This window comes from Somniosus microcephalus, chromosome 19 (genome assembly GCF_052327205.1).
Source record: "Somniosus microcephalus isolate GS21.2 chromosome 19, FLI_Smic_1.0, whole genome shotgun sequence".
NCBI lineage: Eukaryota > Metazoa > Chordata > Chondrichthyes > Squaliformes > Somniosidae > Somniosus > Somniosus microcephalus.
In genome coordinates this window covers 21,702,222-21,724,576 of record NC_141005.1, presented here as the reverse complement: position 1 = coordinate 21,724,576, position 22,355 = coordinate 21,702,222, and the positions used below count along the sequence as shown (strand labels likewise).

Here is a 22,355-nt window from a genome sequence, read left to right as displayed (position 1 = left end):
TATCTGGACTTCCAAAAGGCATTTGACAAGGTTCCACACAAAAGATTACTGATCAAGATAAAAAAAATCACAGGATTGGGGGGTCATATACTGGCATGGGTGGAAGATTGGCTATCCAACAGAAAACAGAGAGTTGGGATAAATGGTTCATTCTCAGGATGGCAATCAGTAACTAGTGGTGTTCCGCAGGGGTCAGTGCTGGGACCCCAACTCTTTACAATCTATATTAACGATTTGGAGGAAGGGACCGAGTGCAACGTATCCAAGTTTGCCGACGATACAAAGATGGGAGGGAAAGCAGTGAGTGAGGAGGACATAAAAAACCTGCAAAAGGACAGACAGACTAAGTGAGTGGGCAGAGATTTGGCAGATGGAATATAATATTGGAAAGTGTGAGGTTATGCACTTTGGCAGAAAAAATCAAAGGGCAAGTTATTATCTAAATGGAGAGAAACTGCAAAGTGCTACATTACAAAGGGATCTGGGGGTCCTGGTGCATGAAACACAAAAAGTTAGTATGCAGGTGCAGCAGGTGATCAGGAAGGCCAATGGAATCTTGGCTTTTATTGTAAGGGGGATGGAGTATAAAAACAGGGAAGTCTTGCTGCAGTTATACAGGGTACTGGTGAGGCCACACCTGGAATACTGCGTGCAGTTTTGGTTTCCATATTTAAGAAAAGGTATACTTGCTCTCGAGGCGGTTCAGGGAAGGTTCACTCGGTTGATTCCAGAGATGAGGGGGTTGACGTATGAGGAAAGGTTGAGTAGGTTGGGCCTCTACTCATTGTAGTTCAGAAGAATGAGAGGCGATCTTATCGAAACATATAAGATTGTGAGGGGTCTTGATCGGGTGGATGCGGTGAGGATGTTTCCACTGATGGGTGAGACTAGAACTAGGGGGCATAATCTTAGAATAAGGGGCTGCCCTTTCAAAACTGAGATGAGGAGAAACTTCTTCACTCAGAGGGTAGTAAATCTATGGAATTTGCTACCCCAGAGAGCTGTGGAAGCTGCAACATTAAATAAATTTAAAATAGAGATAGACAGTTTCCTAGCAGACAAGGGAATTAGGGGTTACAGGGAGAGGGCAGGGAAGTGGACGTGAGTCTAGATTCGGATCAGCCATGATCCTATTGAATGGCGGAGCAGGCCCGAGGGGCCGTATGACCTACTCCTGCTCCTACTTCTTATGTTATGATCTCAAGCAACTTGTACAATTAAGTGACGCACTTACCTCTGCCTGTAATTGGTTGGTGTAGCCGTAGAATTTGACTTATGTAACCTCTTACTCTCTGTCCTGAACATACATTGTACTTGAAAAGGTACCTTTCTATGCCTACGAGGTAAAGATTACTGCAAAAGACATCTAGAAAGGACAAAGAATCATCTTCTAACTAACAAAGCTAATCTAACAAAGACAAAGTGTCTGCTGAGAGGTATGCCAAGCACCCTCTTATAAACCCCAAGTTCAAAGAAAACAGTTCTCTATTCAATTGACCAATCTGGTTAACACATGTAGTAGGTGGTTTCACCTCCTTTGGCACCAATCATTTCTAACAATCACGTAAATGTCCTGGAAGATGTCAAAGTTAATGAGGCACGGATACCTAGATATACCAAGTCCCATTTTCACTCCCCTAACTTTTCAATCTTCCTTTTGGAAAGGGTCCTGCACAGGACCAGATAAGGCAAGACATATTTATGTCCCACTAGGAGTTATTCCTGAGCTCAATCCTTAATGCCAACCTCTATTTGCCAGTAAGGACTGCTTGCTTAAATAAACTTCACGGTCTTAATTAGTTCCAATTTCCAGCATTCATTTGAACTACTGACCATTTTTTGTGGCCACTTTTAAGACGAAACTCAATCTTGAGGACATCTGATTATATTTCAGGCAATTTACAGGGCATTTTCCTACCATAAGGTTACAACAACCTTGCAGTGGGCTGGATGGATCTATCCTAGGTTGAACACTTTCCCTATAAAATGAAAAAACTGCATTTTCCAGGAAGGGTTTCTTTGCATTATATGTCGACGAGCTACACAGGCAAGAGCAGCAGTACAAGATACAACCTTGAGAGATAAACGAGTCCTGCCAACTCAGCTGAACGCTGACAGCTACCATCTACAAGTGGGCAGGAGGAGCGAAGCGCAGGGAATAAGCCTAACTTTTTTTTTTAATCTTGCACTCTTCCAAAAAGTCCCATTCAGGTTTTCCAATCTATTCACTTCACAGGGGGAAAAAAACAATGTAATGACTCATATCCTAACACATCATCCTTTGAACCATCAATTCTGCAGATGTTAAACAAAAATAACTGGTTCATCTGGCTCTAAATTAGAGAGATGAATAATTCTCAGTTCAGTGGCAAACCCTTGTAACATTATGAGTAAGGAAGGTTAAAATTTAGTTTGTGTTTTTTTTTAATAAAATGACTGCAATTCGCCTAAAATAGACTCCAAAACAAAAAGGCTCCAGTACAACTCCTGTTTCCTGAACTCACATGTAACTTCCAGCCCAGGAACTTACTTGTCCTATCGAAATTCAAGGGCTGAAATTAAAGAGTCGAAAGCCCAGATACCCAAGTGTTAAAGGCTGTGTAACGCACACATCAAACTATAAACATGTGCTAGTGTTTAAAGCACTGGAATTCCCAACCAGTGATGAAACCGGCTGCTAACACAATGGGAAACAGATTCTAGCTCACCACAATCGAGGAGTCCGACAGCAAACTGCTCTGCTCAGTATCTGTGGGCAAGAAAAGCTAGCACGAGGCAGAACTTAAAATAGCTAATGGTGGATCGTGCGAGAGTCGGAGTGAGCTCAAGTAAAGTGGAAATAAGTACAAGCTAGGAAATGACCCAAATGGCTAGGCAGGATGGAATGTGGTCATGCTCAACCCCAAGAAAGGTATCAGGAGCATCAAGAATTTTTTTTTTTTTTTTTTGAGGGGAGGCAAGAAGTGCACAGGATAGACTCCCAGAGGCCCTTGTCATTTAAATTTGCCAGTCATGGCAGCAATATGTTGTGCCAGGTCTTGGCCAGGCCACAAGGCAGTGTGTCTTGTGACTGTGAAACATTCTGTGGGAAGAGAATGATACGTTTAGTCACAGTGCGATACTTGCTGATTTATCCTTCGCAATAAACAGCCAGTTGAAGCTCCTATGCTACTTCAACGCCTAGTTCAGCAAGGCAAGACGACAATCAACACCGGCATATGTACATCATAAGAACATAAGACGTAGGAGCAGGAGTCGGTCATTTGGCCCCTCGAGCCTGTCATGGCTGATCTGATAGAACAACAGAAAATGCTGGAAAAACTCAGCAGGCCAGGCAACATCCGTGGAGAGAAATTGGAATCAGCGTTTCGGGTCTAATCCTTTTTCAAAACTGGAAAGGAAATGAAATAGATCGAAAGGCAGGGCTAGGACAGGACAAAAGAAGTGAAGAGACATTAAGAGGTATTCAAAACGAGACGAGATGGTGATAGGACTAGTGGAGACAAAAGACGACTCTAGATTAGGTGTGAAATGTTCTGGCAGAATGAGAGACAGCTGCCACGTGGGAGAGAGAAGAAAAAGGAAAGGGGGGGGCGGGGGGGGAGAAAGGGAAAAGCCAAAACAAAGGGGTGGATAAAAAATAAGTAAAAATGTAATAGGGACCGAGGTTATGATCTGAAATTGTTGAACTCGATATCGAGTCCGGAAGGCTGCAAAGTGCCTAATCGGAAGATGAGGTGCTGTTGCTCCAGTTTACGTTGAGCTTCCGTGGAACAATGCAAGAGGCCAAGGACGGTGAGGTCCAAGTGGGAATGGAGCGGTGAATTAAAATGGCAGGCGACCGGAAGCTCGGGGTCACCCTTACGGACTGAACGGAGGTGTTCCGCAAAGCGGTCACCCAATCTGCATTTGGTCTCCCCATTGTAGAGGAGACCGCATCGTGAGCAGCGAATACAGTATACTAGATTGCAAGAAGTACAAGTAAATCGCTGTTTCACCTGGAAGGGGTGTTTGGGGTCCTGGACAGTGGGAAGGTATAGGGGCAGGTGTTACATCTCCTGCGCTTGCACGGGAAGGTGCCAGGCGAAGGGGAAGGAGTGCTGGGGGTGATAGAGTGGACTAGGGTGTCTCGGAGGGAGCGGTCCCTACGGAATGCTGAAAGGGGAGGGGAGGGGAAGATGCATTTGGTGGTGGGATCACTTTGGAGGTAGTGGAAATGGCGGAGGATGATCCGTTGAACGTGGAGGCTGGTGGGGTGAAAGGTGAGGACAAGGGGAACCCTATCGTGGTTCCGGGGGGAGGGGCAGGGGTGAGGGCAGAAGTGCAGGAGATAGAACGGACACGGTCGAGGGCCGCATCAACCACGGTAGAGGGCCATGTCAATCACGGTAGAGGGGAATCCTCGGTTGAGGATTCAATATCGAGTTCAACAATTTCAGATCATAACCTCGGCCCCTATTACATTTTTACTTATATTTTTTATCTACCCCTTTGTTTTGGCTTTTCCCTTCCCCCCCCCCCCCCCCCTTTCCTTTTTTTCTCTCCCACATGCCAGCTGTGTCTCATTCTGCCAGAACATTTCACACCTAATCTGAGCCGTCTTTTGTCTCCACTAGTCCGATCACCATCTCGTCTCGTTTTGAATACCTCTTAATGTCTCTTCACTTCTTTTGTTCTCTCCCAGCCCTGCCTTTCGATCTATTTCATTTCCTTTCCAGTTTTGAAAAAGGGTTAGACCCGAAACGTCGACTCCAATTTCTCTCCACGGATGTTGCCTGGCCTGCTGAGTTTTTCCAGCATTTTCTGTTGTTATTTCGGATTTCCAGCATCTGCAGTATTTTGCTATCGTACTAATGGCTGATCTGATCGTGGCCTCAACTCCACTTCCCTGCCCGCTCCCCATAACCCTCGACTCCCTTATTGTTCAAAAATCTGACTATCTCCACCTTAAATATATTCAATGACCCAGCCTCCACAGCTCCCTGGGGCAGAGAATTCCAAAGATTCACGACCCTCAGAGAAGAAATTCCTCCTAATTCCCAATTTAAAAGGGTGCCCCCTTATTCTGAAATTATGCCCCCTAGTTCTAGATTCCCCCACGAGGGGAAACATCTCTGCATCTACCTTGTCAAGCCCCTTTAGAAGCTTCAGCAAGTACTTGGCACCAACGCCAACTGGAGGAAAAGCAGTGAAGCTAGAGGTGGGGCAAGAGCTTGTGACATGCAATCCCAATGTGTAGTTACAGTTACAGAAGAGTACGATGGAACACAGGATCGACAGTCCTGAACTCAAAGGAAACTGCTAGAGGCCTGGAAGCTGATTATCTATTCATCCTCTCGCCACGGTGTATGTGTGGCACAGAGAGAAATTCATCAAAGGAAAACAGAATCTGCTAACCACAGATTAGTACATGGCTTGGACATCCAATTTAGGCTAGATGGCGAGATAAATGGAACACAAGTCTGGATGAAAAACAAGTCAAGTGTTTGATGTTGGCTTCTCACTTCAGTGCAACAGTAGATTGTTAAAATCCCCTGCTTCTCTCATGTGGCCCATTCACTGAACGCTGCGCGTACATCAGATTTTAATGCCTGCAGTGAAGTTATTGGCACCAAACTGAATTAAACATGGTGGTGCACACATCACCACACCAGTGGTCCCGCAATAGCACATCACTGGCAGGGTTCAAAAAGTCTCTGATTGGAAATTTCCGTCCTATAACTAAACACCCTTCAGAAGTTCTTAGAATGAATCGCATCGATTGTGGTATTACCGGAGATGCAATTCTCTGATGAACCTTTTGAGCATAACAAGTGGAGTGGAAAAAGGGAAAAGGAGGAATTTCATAGCCAAATGTTTCTGTAGTGACGTCATGATGTCATTACGGAAATAATGGAGACGTCCATGCATGATATCACCAGCAAAATGTTCTGCTATGACCACAGCAGTGCACAACCTCAGCGTGTGTAGACAGAATCTTAGGCCCCATATACAAGGCAGTTAGTTTTTAGAAAGACCAGCTGCACATTACAAAGCTCAAGTCAATTTGCTCTGCTAAGACTTGAGCTGCAATATAACTGTGTCATAGCCAATCACAGTAGCAACAGCCCTCGGTGATCTAGTCCAAATCTGACGGTCTGGAATTGATTTGTTCCCTCCTCCTCAGTATAACTACTCAACTTCTGCAACCCAGATTCAAATTCATTCTGGAAAGGGAGAATAAAAAGTTACCCAGACATTACTGGTTGACACAGAGCCATATGGCTAATGTTTTCAGTTTCTCCATCAACAAGTTTGAATTGGTTTGCTGTGGAGAAGCTCCTGGCCTCCACTCAGCAGCACTGCCAGGATTAACAATTCTCCAAATAGAGCACAATCAACTGCAGAAACCAACACAGCATCACTCAGTGCACAGCATGTGCCACACTGCCCTTTCCACTCATGGGGCTTAGGTTCAACGGTAGGTGACCTGCCAATTTTCTGTTTCGAATATTTTATTCCATTCATCTAAATCTCCCGTACTATGCACCAAGAGGGCAGGCATGTTTCTAAAATGATCTGGTTTTCTTAATCTGGCAGCGAGGACGACCCATTTTCCATTGGGTTTCCTGCCTGCCGCCAGATTTCCTGGGCCTAGTCGGCACACTGATGTAGGACTAGCAGCACATTTTGGTGGCGATGTTAGACATAAATGTTTTTGTAGTGACGTCAAGTCACTACGGAGATAATGGAGATGTCCGGTGCACGACCTCAGTGTGTGTAGAGAGGACCTTAGGCCCCGCATACAAGGCAGCTATAGTTTTTAGAAAGACCGGCTGCACATTACAAAACTGTGTCAATTTGCTCTCCTAAGGCTTGAGCTGCAATATAACAACTTGCATTTCTATAGCACCTTTAACGTAGTAAAATGTTCCAAGGTGCTTCACAGGAGCGTTACCAAACAAAATTTAACACCGAGCCACATAAGGAGATATTAGAACAGGTTGGTCAAAGAGGTAGGTTTTAAGGAGGAGGGGGAGGTAGAGGTTTAAGGGAATGTAAATGCAATTTAAGTACACAGCCACAACATGGAGGAAACGGTTTTCAGTCTCTGCCTGTGGAAGTACCCTCCCTATTGTGGGAAACAGTAACGTATAGCATTGGACAGTGGTGGGTTTTTTTTTTTTGGGGGGGGGGGGGGGGGGGAGAAAGAGAGAAGAGGAAAAAAAACAAGTAGACAAAAAGGGGGTCGTCACTTTAAACAGTACACTGATGCACCAACCCACTGCATCATCAGGTCATCACCCCCTTTAACATGTATGCCACAGGAATCAATTGCCATTTTTGTTACCTTTATGTAGGCACAGCACAAGAGAACCTGGGAGATGGAAGATTGCAGCATTGGTTTTAAAAACAAAATCATTATGAAATTTGCACGGAATATTTGTTGTAGCAACTGGGAAAAGACAGGTCTAATTAGCAGTTGATTACTATTTACAAATGCAAATTAGTTTAATTACAGACAGACACCAGGTGCACTTACAACACGGCACACACTGCAACACTACTGTTCAGTGACTTCCTGCACCAGCCAACTTTAGTCGTGAGGATGCCAGTAAAGTGCATTGATGGCTGGGTGAAATTTTCATTCTACATCCAAATTGAAAACCATTTAGTACAGGAAGAGATTTTTTTTCCTTCCAAGGTGGGGTTGTATCTAAAAAGAGCATTTTGCACTGGAGGATATCAAGGTGAAGTGCTGGTGGTGATATGATGGGACGAAATGAAATGATGAATTAAGAGCATTGCACAAGGTTGATATTGGCACATTAAAGTCTATTATACACACATTGAAGCTACAACACGGAAACAGGCCACCTACCCTCCACACAAGGAAATAGTTCTAATCACATTTACCCACCCTGTTCCCATATCCCTTCAACCTCTTTTCCTTTATCCACCTATTTCAATCTGATTTGATCTGCCTCAACCACTAACCCTAGGAGTGAATTCCACAGCCTCACAACACTCCCAGAATTGGAAGAACAGAATCGATAGTTACAGTGCAAGGATTTTTTTCAAATTTCAAGTGGGCAAAATACAAAGAGTTGCACATGGTCACCGTTCAGAATCTCAATCCGAAATCCTAGTGACACCGCTCGAGTGTTCGAGGCCGCTTATGTGCTTTTTCCTGCAACAGATAATGTACAAGAAATTCCCTCAAGAGTGAGGCGTTGTCTAAAAGCACAACGGGTTTTCCATTTCATGGTAAAGCAGTTACGGATGAAGTTCCTATTGCTTTTCCTGTACCAAATTTATTCACCTCAAAACAATGTTTTAAAAAAACCTCATTTGTAAGACATCTTCGCATAACAAATTAATTCAAACTGGAATGATTGTTGTGTAGACAAAGGTGGTTGCAGTTTTCTGTACAGCAAGATCCCACAAACACAGATGAGTGATCAGTTGATCTCTTTTTGGTGGGCAAATTAAGATCTCATGATTGCTGGACAAACTAAAGCACAGGAGCCCAACGATGGGGTGGTGCAGTGAATTAAAAAATCAAACAGATATATTCCAGTAAATACAAACCTTCCTTAGTCAGGGGAATATTGAGCACAATCAGAAAAAAAGTCATTTCACTCTGGAATGCAGAGGGGAGGAAATCAAACCAGGGTTGATGGGATGCAAGTGTCCTCTCCCTGATGGTTATAAAATGTGTCCCGTGTCAGAATCCAAACTGTGACCTATAAAACACAGGCAACTCAGTCTTTTGTTAGCATTTCCAGTTTGAATTTTGTGGGTCTGGAGATTTGGACAGTGCTGTTCTCAGTCTTGTTACCTCATCAGTGAATAAATTAGTCATGAATCTCATAAGTGGATAAATCTTCAATCAGAACACCAAGATCGGTAGTTAGCAGCAAGACGGGCGCAAATTAATGGGAATAAGGATGCAAACTATACTTGAGGCCCTTAAAGCCAAAACACTTGTATATACCCCAGCCCTATGTGAAATTAGGCAGGTCACAATACAGCGCCACGTGGGCATTGGCCCACAGCCAGAACTGCTGCTTGCTTTCGCAACCTTGGCGTCATATTTGACCCTGAAATGAGCTTCCGACCACAGATCCGCGTCATCACCAAGACCGCCTAACATCGCACGACTCCGTCTCTGCCCCAGCTCATTTGCTGCTGAAACCCTCATCCATACCAGTGTTACCTCTAGACTTGACTATTCCAAGGCACTCCTGGCTGGCCTCCCACATTCTACCCTCCGTAAACTTGGTCATCCAAAACTCTGCTGCCTGTGTCCTAACTCCCACCAAGTCCCGTTCACTCCATCGCCACTGTGCTCGCTGACCTACATTGGCTCCCTGTTAAGCACCACCTTGATTTAAAAATTCTCATTTGTTTTCAAATCCCTCCATGGCCTCGCCCCTCCCCATCTCTGTATTCTCCTTCAGCCCCACAACCGCCCCCTCCCCCCCAGGAGAAAACTGCACTCCTCTAATTCTGGCCTCTTGAACATCCCTGATTTTAATCGCTCAACCATTGGTGGCCGTTCCTTCAGATGCCCAGGCCCCAAGCTCTGGAATTCCCTCCCTAAACATCTCTGCCTCTCCTTCCTTCTTTAAGACGCTCCTTAAAACCGATCACTGTGACCAAGCCCTGCCCTAATATCTCATGTGGCTCGGTGTCAAATTGTGTTTGATAATTGCTCCTAAGTGGCGCCTTGGGACATTTCACTAAAAGGTGCTCTATAAATACAAGTTGTTGTTCTTTCGAACTAATAATCTCACTGAAAATAGTTTCAAGAATTCCTAGTCCTGGTAGTTTGGCGCACGCGCACGCACGCAGGAGACAGTAGTGATGTGGGAAGAGAAAAACCAACAGGAGAGAGAAAGCAATAAAGGTGGGGTGGGTAGGGTGTGCAAATCATTTGTTTAGAAAGTTGCTCCTTGGAGGCTTGAATAAAGAGACATTCACCCTGCATTAAATCCATACGTCTGGCAGGTCTATTTAACACTGGTGTTTCAAGAGTCGAAGTGTTCCATTCCTCACCAACGAAACGCATTACGGGAACATCACATCCGCCAATATCTCCTCCTTTGGCTCAGTGTCAATTTTTGTTTGATTATGGTTCTGTGACGTGCCTGGGGACATTTCCCTACGTGCTATATAAAATGCAAGTTGCTGTTGTTCAGTAAAAGAATACCAAATTCAAACTGCCCAATTTTCATCTCTCCTAGATAGCTGAAGTTTCAAACCTAAATCTCCAGCAGGTAAGTGTTGAGACCAGAGCATTGGGCAGGTCCTTCACTGGCCAGCCAGCATGTGCATGTTTGTATAGTTCACAAGGGCATTTTGTTGAAAGGCATTTTCATTCAGCAACCCAAACTCACTTATTCAGTGAAATTCTGCTTTTAGACACAGGTAAGACTGACAGCATCTTAAGTGGTGCCCCAGAAAACAAGCTAAAAATAGAAAACATCAGCTTACCTTCATCTGCAGAACTTGATATAAAAGATACTGAGATTTACACATCCTTTAATATAGTAATATTGTGTATTTTAAAAACAGAACTTGATTTTGAAAATGCAATGTGGCCCAAAACTGAAAACCACATAGCAATTTGAAAAGCAATTCAATACTGATCAGGAAAGAAATAATAATACATCATGTGTGAACTTAAAAATAGCTTTAGCTTTCAAGTATCAGGACAATTTACAGGGAGTTCTTCACCACACCTGACTTGGATGTCATATTGCCCAAGTGCTTTGCATGGTCACAGGATAACAAGTGGAAGTAGCTCATCTCTCAGAACACCTTTAGTATTGTGCATACAGACCCACAATCCACAGAATAGTGCTCTCGGTTACTCCTTTTAAGCTGGTCTCATGCAGAAGTATCTTGGTCAGTGGGGTGCCCGAGCTGTATGCAGTTTCCAAATTTAAACTCTCCTGGTGTAGCTGAAACGACTTGCGAGACTTGCAAAGTAGCCTCAATAAGCATTCTACTATGTTGATTGGCTTTGATAACAGCTGCACATTGACTGGAAACTTTTAGTGGATTAACGATCACACCAGAGTCCATTTCCACCTTTATTACCCAGAACTCCATGTAGGTTCAGGTTTTCTGACTGTGTATTGCCTTGCATCAAGTCCATCGGCCATTCCCTGGACCAGGTGTGTGGCTGGCCCAGATCCCTGAACTATCCCCGTCTATTTCTCTTACATTTAACACATGATCACATAGCTCAATATCAATAAACTTTACATTACAAGAATTAAGCTTTCTTAAAAGGTAATTTGTTCAATTATCTTTTGGATCAAGAAGAAAGTTCAGACTTTGATCTTGGAAGTTTTTAAACCTTGTGGTTATCACCCTCAAAGGCATTAAACACAATCCACTATCTGTAGAGGAATGAGCCCACGAGGCTAAATAGCCCGCTCATTCCATACTCTTCTCTAGCAGTCTTTTGAAAATAAAGCACAGGTACAGTCAAACTTACCATGACTGTGCAATCCTCTGAACCACTGGCGATAATATGGTCATCATGCGGACACCACTCAATGTCCAGCACTGGTCCTGTGTGCCCACAAACTGTTGGATATGCCTTGTCGATTCGGCCTGTCTGTGAACAGAGAATGACACATGTCAACATATTGTTCGAAATGCCAGGACTAACAATTCTCATAAGCTCCAAGCACATCATACATCTCTAGGGTCTGATGACAAATTCAGTCCAGATGGTGGGAACTAATTCCTGCCCCACCCCACCCGAATGCTGGTCATTATTGCCACGTGAAAGGAGTCGAGGAAAATCTCTACGTAGTTACTCAGTTGAAAACCGCCCGTGCAGAACTAATCAAAATTTAGCACTAAACTGGTCATGTCAGACATACTACAATGATTAGTATGAGAAGTGGCAGCAGGGGATGCTCTTGTGATGTTGCTGTTTCAGTACATCAGTGGGGCAGAGTACAGGAAGTATGGCTCTGCATCTGGCCTGTATCACACCTCAATCGACAGCGAGTGAAATTCTTCACCTTGGTAAGCACAGTTATTCATTCAACTCCAGGCAGAAATACAAATATCTCACACAATGCGCAAGTGAACCTGACATTAGCAAATGCCTGGCAAAGTTCTGACTTTAGCAAATTCGAGTCCCCAATTTTCTCTTTATAATAAACTGCTACAGATACTACCTAGCTTGTTGTAGGCAAGTCCTGACCCATATATGCATACTGCGTTTGGGATTCATCACGCAAAATGGGCGGCTGTGCCTGTGTTAGTGTTTACATAGGCCAGCAGCACAGGGAGTGGCAGCACTAGTATTTCCAACTTAGAAGGGTGCAAGTCAAATGCTGCACTTAAGAGAATGCCTGTGAGAAACAGGAAATGGCACAGGTTCTCAAGCCATTACTGCACTAGACACTCACACTTTTGGGAAAATCTTAAAACTGAGCAGTCACACGAGCGAACTTCCTTCATTCTTCTTCCTTCTTGCGCTTGCCTTCCCAATCTCCCCCCTCTCCTCACCATTTGGCTCCAGACCATGCACCAACTCCAACTAACTTCCTACCAGGCACTTTGAACTAGCAGTCAGGAGGTTCACGAACGCAGTCCTACTTGGATTCCCTGCTCCTCCACTCTCCACCGCCTCTCTCTCTTCCCTCCCACCCTCCCCCCTTCTTTGAGGGAAGCATCTGATGGCAGCACAGAGTGGGATCGCAGCCCAAAGTTAGTGAGCCACACTTCAATACAGAAGCATTGAAGATGGTTGACCGGGTAAGTGCCAATTACACAATAGAGCCCACATCAGAACAGGAACTGAAGAGCAGACAGATTTTGGGTTGGAAATCCTGCTTCAGTGACTTGAGTTTAAAGACATAGTAAAAATCAGTACATTTTGGATCGAGGGCAGGGGGGAGTTTGTCAGAAATAAAATGCGGCAGTTGGCAAGTTAATGGTACTGATTTGTACTGTGGGGTTTAGAAAGCCACTGTGCTTTACAGATTGTTCCACCTGGAGTATGAAAAGGAATCCTGCAACAGGTTAACAATTCACAGACCAGCTAAGTGCCAATCCGGAGGCAACATTTTTGTGGTTAAGGTGAACCTCCTGCAGAAGGAATCAGTTATAAATTGTGTGATTTTGTTCAATGTACATTCTTCACCTCAAGAGTGATGGCATGTTATTCAGAGCACTAAGTGTCACTTTTAAACGCATTTTTTGCGAGAAGCTCTGGTTCACAGAACTCCGGCAATAACAGTGAGCCAGAAGGAAGTTCATGACTCCTTGCCAACACATTGTCTTTTACAGGCGCCCAGCTATTCCAGTGGTCTGGACTTTTATCAAGAGAGATCGTCACTGTTTTAATGAGGCCAGCATTAGTGTGCGAAAATTAAAACAATGTCATTTAGCGAGCAAAATTTATAAGTCGACATAAAAAAAGTTCATGGCTTTTTAAACACATGATAGGGAACTATTCCTTTTTTTGGATCACCCAAGCTGAAGGAACACTGCAGTGTCAAACGACATGTGAAGCCTTTTGAAAATACTAAGCATTTCTCAAAAGCTTCTTTATCGATTGAGATTCGACAATTGTGTGTCCACAGTCCACACAGGAGTAGAGAAAATGCAACAGCTGGCCTCATGAAATGATCCTGCCTATGGATTCAAATCTGTCGCCAGCTGGCCAGGAAACACGAGCTGTAACCTCTAGGTTATAGGCAGTGCCACTCCTCTCTTCCCTGCAAGGTGCTGGCTCAACACAGACATCCCCTTTCTTCTAAACCACACTCTCTCCCACACTGAAAAGGTGGCCTCGCCCAGGCTTCCGTCACTGCTGCTCAACCCGGCAGGTTTTTCAATAGACAAGTATTTCTTGCAGTAAACTGCTACTGCAAGTCATACCACAGACAGGTTTAACACTTCACTGTACTGTACTACTCAGTTTACCACAGAAATGCAGAACACGAGAAAATAGTTAAACCCATTAAAAATGTCTGACAGGAGGAGGAAATGATTGAGGCAGTAATCTAATCTCTGGGTACACATGACACCATTAAAAGCGTCATATTACCTGGGATCTGAATTATAACGCAGTAATCCAATTGAAGGGGACGCTGATGTCATAACTCAAGAGCAAAACTCAGTTTATATTCCTCTTAATCTCGAGATTGGATTACATCCTTGTCCACTTCAAGTTAGCAATTACAATGCCCTGCAAAATCTGGTGTACAAATCAGGTTTAAAAACCTGCAACCTGAAAATAATATCCAAGGCTCATTATGACGAAGGTTTGTCCAGTCAATGCAACAGCTGCAGCATCTCGTGTAAAGCAACATATTCTCAATTTTTGCAGATATGGGACACAAGTCCAGAAGGGACTGAAAACAGCCCCACTCTACCCAAAAGTATTAAAGAGGTTAACAGAGAATACAAACAGTACAGGCAATAGCAGGAAGTAACAAAATACAGCAGACAGCACCAAATTAGGAACACAAGGTCAGGAGGTGAGGAGTCCATGATGATCAATACCTTGGCAATGAAACACCACTTAAATAAGTCCCACTTTTTAAAAACAATACTACCTGTAAATGAATTTGCTTCGATTACTGCTGTAAGCATCAACCTCTCTAAAGGTGCTTTTATATTACAGTAGAGCAGACTTGTGGCTCCTTTTGTTGACAGTGTTTGCAAATGGTGTACTTTCATCTGGAACAATTATAGGCAGTTTAACTAGGCTTAATAGACCTGCAACATTCTTTAGCTTTTGTCTTCCAAAAATGGAAGCAAATTCTCTACAATTTGGGTTTATAGTGCGGTTAAATTAGAAAAACACCCCAAGGCACTTCAGCAGTGTAATCAGGCAATGAACATTGAGCCAAAGAGGAAGACATTAGATGGGGAAGTGGATTTTAAGGAGGGTCTTAAAGGAGGAGATAGGGAATTGAAGAGGTGCAGGAGTTTAGGGAGAAAATTCCACAGCATGAGGTAGTACTCGGAGTCAGAAGGACATGGGTTCAAGCCCCACTCGCTGATTTGAGCATATAATCTAGTGTAGTACTGAGGGAGTGCTGCATTGTCGGAGGTGCTGTCTTTCGGATGGGAATTAAACAGAGGGCCTCTATTTGATGAGGAGCAGGAGTGTTCTCCTGGTCAATGATCCCTTTAATTTCATTTGGGTGTGCGACCCCTTCAAATACCACATGCGCGGTTTTCCTACTTAAAAGCCGGTGAGCCGGCTGCGCGGGAGCTGCACGGCCACGCAGCTTAAAGGGAACATTGCTCCTGGTGCCCTGCCAATATTTATTCTTCAACATAGCACCACAAAAACAGAAAATCTGGTCATCTCATATCTGTTTGTGGGTCCCCACTATGAGCAAATTGGTTGCCGTGTTTCCGTTTTGTTGGGTAGCATGTAGGTGAGGAAGAGGAGGCGGCCAAGGATAGATCCTTGAAGGAGTTCGGAGGCAACAGCTCGGGGAGGAAAAGCCTTTGCTGGCTACAACTGGATAGGTAAGAGGGCAACCAAACGAGGGTAGTTCCACTGAGCTGGACAAGAGAGGCAAAGGAGGAGGTTGTTGTGTTGGCCTCAAAGGCTGCAGTGAGGTTGAGGATGACATGGAGGGAAAATGCACCACAGTCAGTCACAGATGATGTCATTTATGACTTTGATTAAGGCTGTTTCAATGTTGCGACAGGGTTGGAAACCTGGTTGGGGGGATTTGACTTGGAGTTGTGTGAAAGACGGGCACGAGTTTGAAAGGCAAAACATTCAAAGATTTGAGAGGAAAGGGAGGTTGGAGATAGGTGGTAGTTATAGATAAAGGGTCGAGTGTGCGATGGTGGTTTTGAGAGAGAGAGAGAGAGAGAGAGAGAGAGAGAGAGAGAGAGAGAGTACTCGAGGAGAGAAAATCATTTACAATGTCAGCCAGCAAGGGGGCTAGGAAGGAAAATTGAGTGGTCAGCAGTTTAGTGGGAATAAGATCTAGGGAGCAGTAGGTGGGTCTCATGCACAAGATGAGCTCGAAGCTGGAATGAGGGGAGATAGAAGGGATGTTAGAAAAATACGTATGTTCGCGAGGGGGGGGGGGAGGGGTAAAAGCAGCAGAGGTTGTTTAACACATGGTCTCAAATCTTAGTGACAACTCCATGAAGTCCTCGCACTTATTGTTGGAGGTGAGACTGGAGGGGGCAGGTGGCGATGGCTCGGAGGAGACATAAGCCAAGGCTGGAACCACGGAGTGTGTGCCACAAACCCACCTTGCCCGCTTCCACTCCCCATTCTCTACTCCTCCTGCATTAGGCACCAGATGGCCAGTAAACCAGACAAAAGCCATCATTTTGAAATGTAACAGCTGATAATTGGAGCCATTTAATGCTCATAACCATGACAAGTGACTATCAGTCAAATAGCTCAGCTGGTTGCAATGTTCGCAGCCAATCCTGGAGGAACAGTAAAAGGAAACTGATTGCTGGGGACAATGGTAAACTGCAGCCAGCAGCCCCCCCACCTTCTTCAGGCAGGTTAATTCAAGGGGCTGTACACAAAAGAAAAAACATTTGACTCCCCGTGTTGGTAAAGTACTGGCAAATGTATTTTAATAATCAGCAACCAAATTATTATAATTTCTGTCGCTTGCCCCTTCTTACCCTGTGAAAAAAGTGTTGTGAGCTGGATAAAATGCATGCTAGCTATATAAAGTTTAAAAAGTGAGAACTAATTGCTCACAGATGTGATCAAAATCAAGTGTATGGATTTTTGTTGAAGTCATCCAATTACTTTGTTTAAATTTGACCGGGGGGAGGGAAGGGAAAATCATAGAATGCACAAGATGAGGAAACTTTTAACTGGGAAAAAACACACACATAGGAGGAAAGAAAAGCAATGCAAGTAGTTCAAAATAAAACATTAAAGGCTTCCTGTTTTTAATTGCGTCATCTTCAATCAGAAGTTCTCAACTCCTGAAGATGGCGGCCTAATCTCGGTTTCCACAAGTACTCGCAACCCTCCATACCTCACACAAGATGCCAATCTTCACGTGCAAGACTAGATAGTGAGCACTGGCGAGCTGGTGGATCACTGACAGGGGAGGTGGGAGTCATTAAGTCTGGTTCTGTCCTCAGAGGTAAACACATCCACTACCAAATAGAAGAACAGGATAAGCGATCAGAAATGGGAACCCTGGCTGGACTTTTCCCTTCGCTAACTCTCCTGGTCGGCCTCCCAACCTCCACAAAGCTCAGCTGCACGTATCCAATCCCACATCAAGTCTTGTTCACCCATCACCTGTGTTCTTCGACCTACATTGACTGCGTACCTCACAATGCTTCCAATTTAAATTTCTCACCCATGTATTAAAAACCCTTCATGGCCTCGCTCTGCCCCATCAGTGTAAATTCCTCCAGCCGAGCTACCCTCCAGGAACTCTGTATTCCTTCAACTGTGGCATAGAAACATAGAAGATAGGAGCAGGAGTAGGCCATTCGGCCCCTCGAGCCTGTTCCGCCATTTAATGAGATCATGGCTGATCATCCAAATTCAGTACCCTGTCCCTGCTTTCTCCCCCTATCCCTTTAGCCTTAAGAAATATATCCAACTCCTTCTTGAATATATTTAATGAATTGGCCTCAACTGCCTTTTGTGGTAGAGAATTCCACAGGTTCACCACTCTGGGTGAAGAAATTCCTCCTCATCTCAGTCCTAAATGGCTTACCCCTTATCCTTAGACTGTGACCCCCAGTTCTGGACTCCCCCACCATCGGGAACATCCTTCCTGCATCTAGTCTGTCTAGTCCTGTTAGAATTTTATAAGTTTCAATGAGATCCCCTCTCATTCTTCTAAACTCCAGCGAATATAAGCCTAATCGACCCAATCTCTCCTCATACGTCATTCCTGCCATCCCAGGCATCAGTCTGGTGAATCTTCGCTGCACTCTCCCCATGGCAAGAACATCCTTCCTCAGATAAGGCGACCAAAACTTCATCTTGTGATCGCCCACTCCCTTTGTCCCACCGCCGGTTCCTTCAAACCTCCCAGCTGCAGGATGCACAGTATTGAGCAGCCAGAGAATGGCTGGAAAAAAGATACGCAAAAAAAAGGCAAATATTTCTTGGGCTACTCTGAACGTTTTCTAATTGAAAAGAACTATAGTCGTTCCTTCTGGGCCAAAGCTGCACCCCTTCCCATAAAAGCATTCGATTTGGATTAGTGAGAAACAGAGACTTGTGCATGAAGAGTCATTCACAGCAGCCTAGGGGGCCTTCATTGGCCAAGGATGCCATGGGCCAGTGTAACTAATGATATGAACTGAAAGGAGGTGCACTTAATTCACTTTTGTGTGGAGTATCAATCTCTCGCCATCCCCAGCTGTTTCCTCGGTACGGTTTAATTCACATTCAGTCCCAGAGGGTTAAGTCAGCCTATTGTGATATTTGAAATACTGATTGCACTACACAAGCACTGATCAGCTGCCTGCGAGACTGATGACTGTACAACTCGAGGGCTCTTTATCCTCTTTCCCCAATGCCAACACCATCGAGACTTGCCACGGTTTACTTCAGTTAGAGCTGCATGGCATCTGTACTTGGATATTTTGGTTAAACGTTTATGCCGGATTCTTTAATATTTCCACGTCATCCGTTTTTTCCTCCCTCCCTAAGTTTACCTTGAAAGAAATAAAGTCCAAAAAGACCAGTACGATAAAGCCAATTCCCATCCCATTAAACACTTATTTTTACAAATGACATGCTCGAACAATGAACAAAATCATAAGTGCATAACTCAGGAGGTATAATCTAAAAATTAAAATACTATATTTCACCTACCTAGGCTAGGGTGGCAGCAATGGGGATGCTACAACTTTCCCAGATGCTGAAGCCAAAAAGCCAGCAGGGTTATCAGTTTCCAGCAACTCCTGTGGAAAGTGCGGACGTGACCAGCTGTGATGCCCCTCCATGATTAAATAGCCCGGCAACCGTCGACTGTGAATTAATTATGACTGCCACACGGAATGAAAATCGTGGGACCAGTTGAATTCCATTTCTCCAAAAGACCAGTGGAAAGTATTCTTTTAATTCCGAGAACCGTAATCCAATTTCAGAGTCCAGGCGATCGTTCGAGCCTCTGACCGAGGTCAGTGCGTTATAAATCAACTGTATTCCCTGCATCGCTCTCAGTCACTTATCCTCGATTTAATAATATGTAGGTTTATAGAAAACTGGGACCCAAACACACAAGATAGTTCGACCATTCTACAAAATCCCTGACCCAGGCTACAAACTTCAATGTGTGATCCAAATGTCACTCTCGAGTGGGGTCACATCAATGCTGATCACTGCCACCCCCCCCCCCCCCCGCCAACATGTCAAACCACACAGCGCATTGGTGGTCTAATAGTTCCACATCAACACCTCTGCAGAAAAGCAGTTTTGTTCATATCTTTGTACAGTATCACTTGAAATGAAAACTGTTTGATTTGATATGAGCAACATGTCACAACAGTATCACAAATATCGCAATATTTCCTTCCCTTGCGCTGCACTGCTAGAGGACCTGATCCAGAGATAGCATCTTAAGGCCCTTCTATACTACCTGCCAGGTCTTGGCCCAGGAACGCCATATCCCCGAATTTAAAATCCAGTCACACCACTGGTCTCCGTCTGAACTGGCAGCAAAGGGCATTCTGGGTAATGCACCTGTGCCAAGTGGTTTCGATTAATGGGCTGCGAACCAGCAAAGTAACCGCTTTATGATGTCAGCAAGAGGGGTTCTGAAAATGCTTGAAAAATCGAGCTGCTGCCAGTGAAGTGCATTTAGTGGCGTGAGTTAGACTACTGGCAGGCACCAAAACCAAGGGAAATAGGTCTCTTCCTGGCTGCCGATCCAACAATTTTACCTTCATCTGGCTGCAAGGTACCCTAGTTACGAGAGCCAGCAGTCAAAGATCAACATAAAAGCAGACTTAGTTATGAGTTTATCAAAGACTCGGTTAGCTTGAATGTTCAGTGCAATAGTTATCCCTCAATCCACAGAACAAAAACAGATTATCTGGTCATTATCACATTGCTGTTTGTGGGAGCTTGCTGTGCGCAAATTGGCTGCCGCGTTTCCCACATTACAACAGTGACTACACACTCCAAAAGTACTTCATTGGCTGTAAAGCGCTTGGAGACGTCCGGTGGTCGTGAAAGGCACTATATAAATGCAAGTCTTTCTTTCTTTCAAGGCACTCTGATTATGCAGTTCCCCAAAAATTATTATTGTTGAATCATCCAACTCTGGGCCAATAAGCAGAATGCCGTGGGATGACAGGATGTCTTGTAGCACATCTATCTGAAGTATCAGGGTCTGTCAATGCTTTTTACAAAGATCATAGATTTTTTTGCAAAGATCACAAAAGGTGGCAGGCATCAGTCCTGGCTCAGTCGGTGGCACTCTCGCCTCAGTCAGAAAGTTGCAGGTTCAATTCCCTCTCCAGAAATTTGGGCACAAAATTTAACTGACACTCAAGTGCAGTACTGAGGGAGTGCTGCACCATCAGAGGTGCCGTCTTTCGGAGGAGTTGATAAACCGAGGCCCTGTCTGCCCCCTCAAATTTTGCAACCTAGATTTTGACTCAGAGGCAAGAGTGCCATCACTGAGCCACAGCCAACAGCTAATAAGGGAAGGGGGAAAATTAAAAAGGAAAACAAGCTGGAGTTTATTTCAAGAACCTACAAGTTACTTTGCCCCGCAATCTCCTTTCGCCTCGATTTCTCCCCACCTCCCCCCTAAGACACCCTTTTCCACCGTCTGAAATATATAAACAAGTTGTTGTTGCTGTTGTTGTTGAAAGGCCTGGCTACACAACTCGCTCCTAGGTTGAAGCTGTGACGCAGAATGACTCGCCCTTAGACTTTCACTTCCTGCCAACTGTGATCAGGGAGGGACCCAGCCTGCAGACCAGAGGTAACAAAGCAGCATCCACACAGCGCCAGTACAAGTGTGATGGGGCAAATGGTCTGAGTGCTGTAATTTTTAGGATTCCTTTAGCTCTATGCCAAGCCAGTTATTTTTTTGAAGCCAACTCCAGATGAAAGGGCCCGTTTGATCATGTCAGGCAGAGGCGCAAAGTGCTGTTACACTCAACCCTCAAGACACGAGGGTTTAACAATTCTAATCACTGGTATGCAATAGTTTTGAAACATGCATTTGTTCGTATATTGCTAAATGAACAAATTAAAAACACCTAGTTTACAGCTTTTTTTTTTAAATATTAATTTTGCTGTAATTTGGCTTCAACTACAATTTAATTTTCTGTGACAGAAACGCAGAGTTTAATATTTGCAAGCAAATCGCAGAAAGGCTCCAGTTTCCCGGTTAACCGAGCAATTTAGTGCCTTGCAATGAATGTGAAGGGTTAAAGTTCATCGCAGCAGGGCACCAGCTCATCCACATTTCTCTCCCTCCCAGCCAATACCTGCACAAATTGGCTGGCTACGAGACTAAAAATACATTACAGCATTTGCTTTGTGGTCACAGCAAGCGTCAGCAATCTGCCAGACAGGATCCGAGAGCAGATCAAATATGGGCTGCTGGAATTGCACAATGCCCACATTGGCTGCCTTGATTAAGGTTTGTTTTTTCTGTCGTGAATTTGCTCCGAGCCCCTGCAGCAGTGTGACAAAGGGGTTAGCGCCCACAATAGTCCGCACACAGCAAGTTCCTGATCAGAGACTAAATGCTGGGGCAAAGGACAAAGGAAGCACTCTTTCCCCCACCCCCTCCTATAGGGAGAGGGAGAGACACAGAATAGAGACAGGAGGACTGACAGTGAGCCGTTCTTGTGCACATCCAGAGTGGCACTGGCAGAAACCCGGGAATAAAGTCATCTACTCGCCATCTTGGCTGGAGAATGGGACAAACAGACCTAGAGAGAGTGGAAGAAAATTTTAAGAAAGGAGGGAGGGGACTTGAAATGTTTTTTTTAAAAACATCACTGAAATTTTACATTTCTAGACCTTCCAATCCAAGAATTGAGGATTAAAACTCCAGTGCCAAGTGTGCTAGGTGCAGCCAAATTACCTGGGGGCTTACAGTTGTTTAAGTCTCCTCTGTTCTCTGCCCCTGCCCTCTTGTAAAGCTTTGTCATCACAAACCCTGTATTTAGTCTCGGATATAAAATATATCAGTAAGTAAGCAAAGAGTTAAATGCATATTAAAGTGCACTAATTCTTTACAATGCTAGGGGGTTATCCCGCAAACATGAGCAAGTTGGAAAATCTGCATTTTCGTGTGGTGGTTCAGCTAAAGAAAGACGATGTGGAACTCCCGTAAAATTCCAGGGCAATGCTGCAATGACAGGGTTAACATTCAATTCAT

The 22,355-nt window shown here is 44.4% G+C and overlaps 1 protein-coding gene across 5 annotated transcripts in view; it reads right to left on the bottom strand.

Moving 5' to 3' along the window:
• Positions 1–22,355, bottom strand: part of coro1cb (coronin, actin binding protein, 1Cb) — a 200,612-nt gene that overhangs the window by 51,049 nt on the left and 127,208 nt on the right. For all 5 annotated transcript variants that reach the window (XM_085961354.1, XM_085961358.1, XM_085961355.1 and 2 more), the window contains one exon: positions 11,492–11,614. In XM_085961354.1, the coding sequence (XP_085817480.1) occupies positions 11,492–11,614 (123 nt within the window). The remainder of the gene's footprint in view (positions 1–11,491; positions 11,615–22,355) is intronic.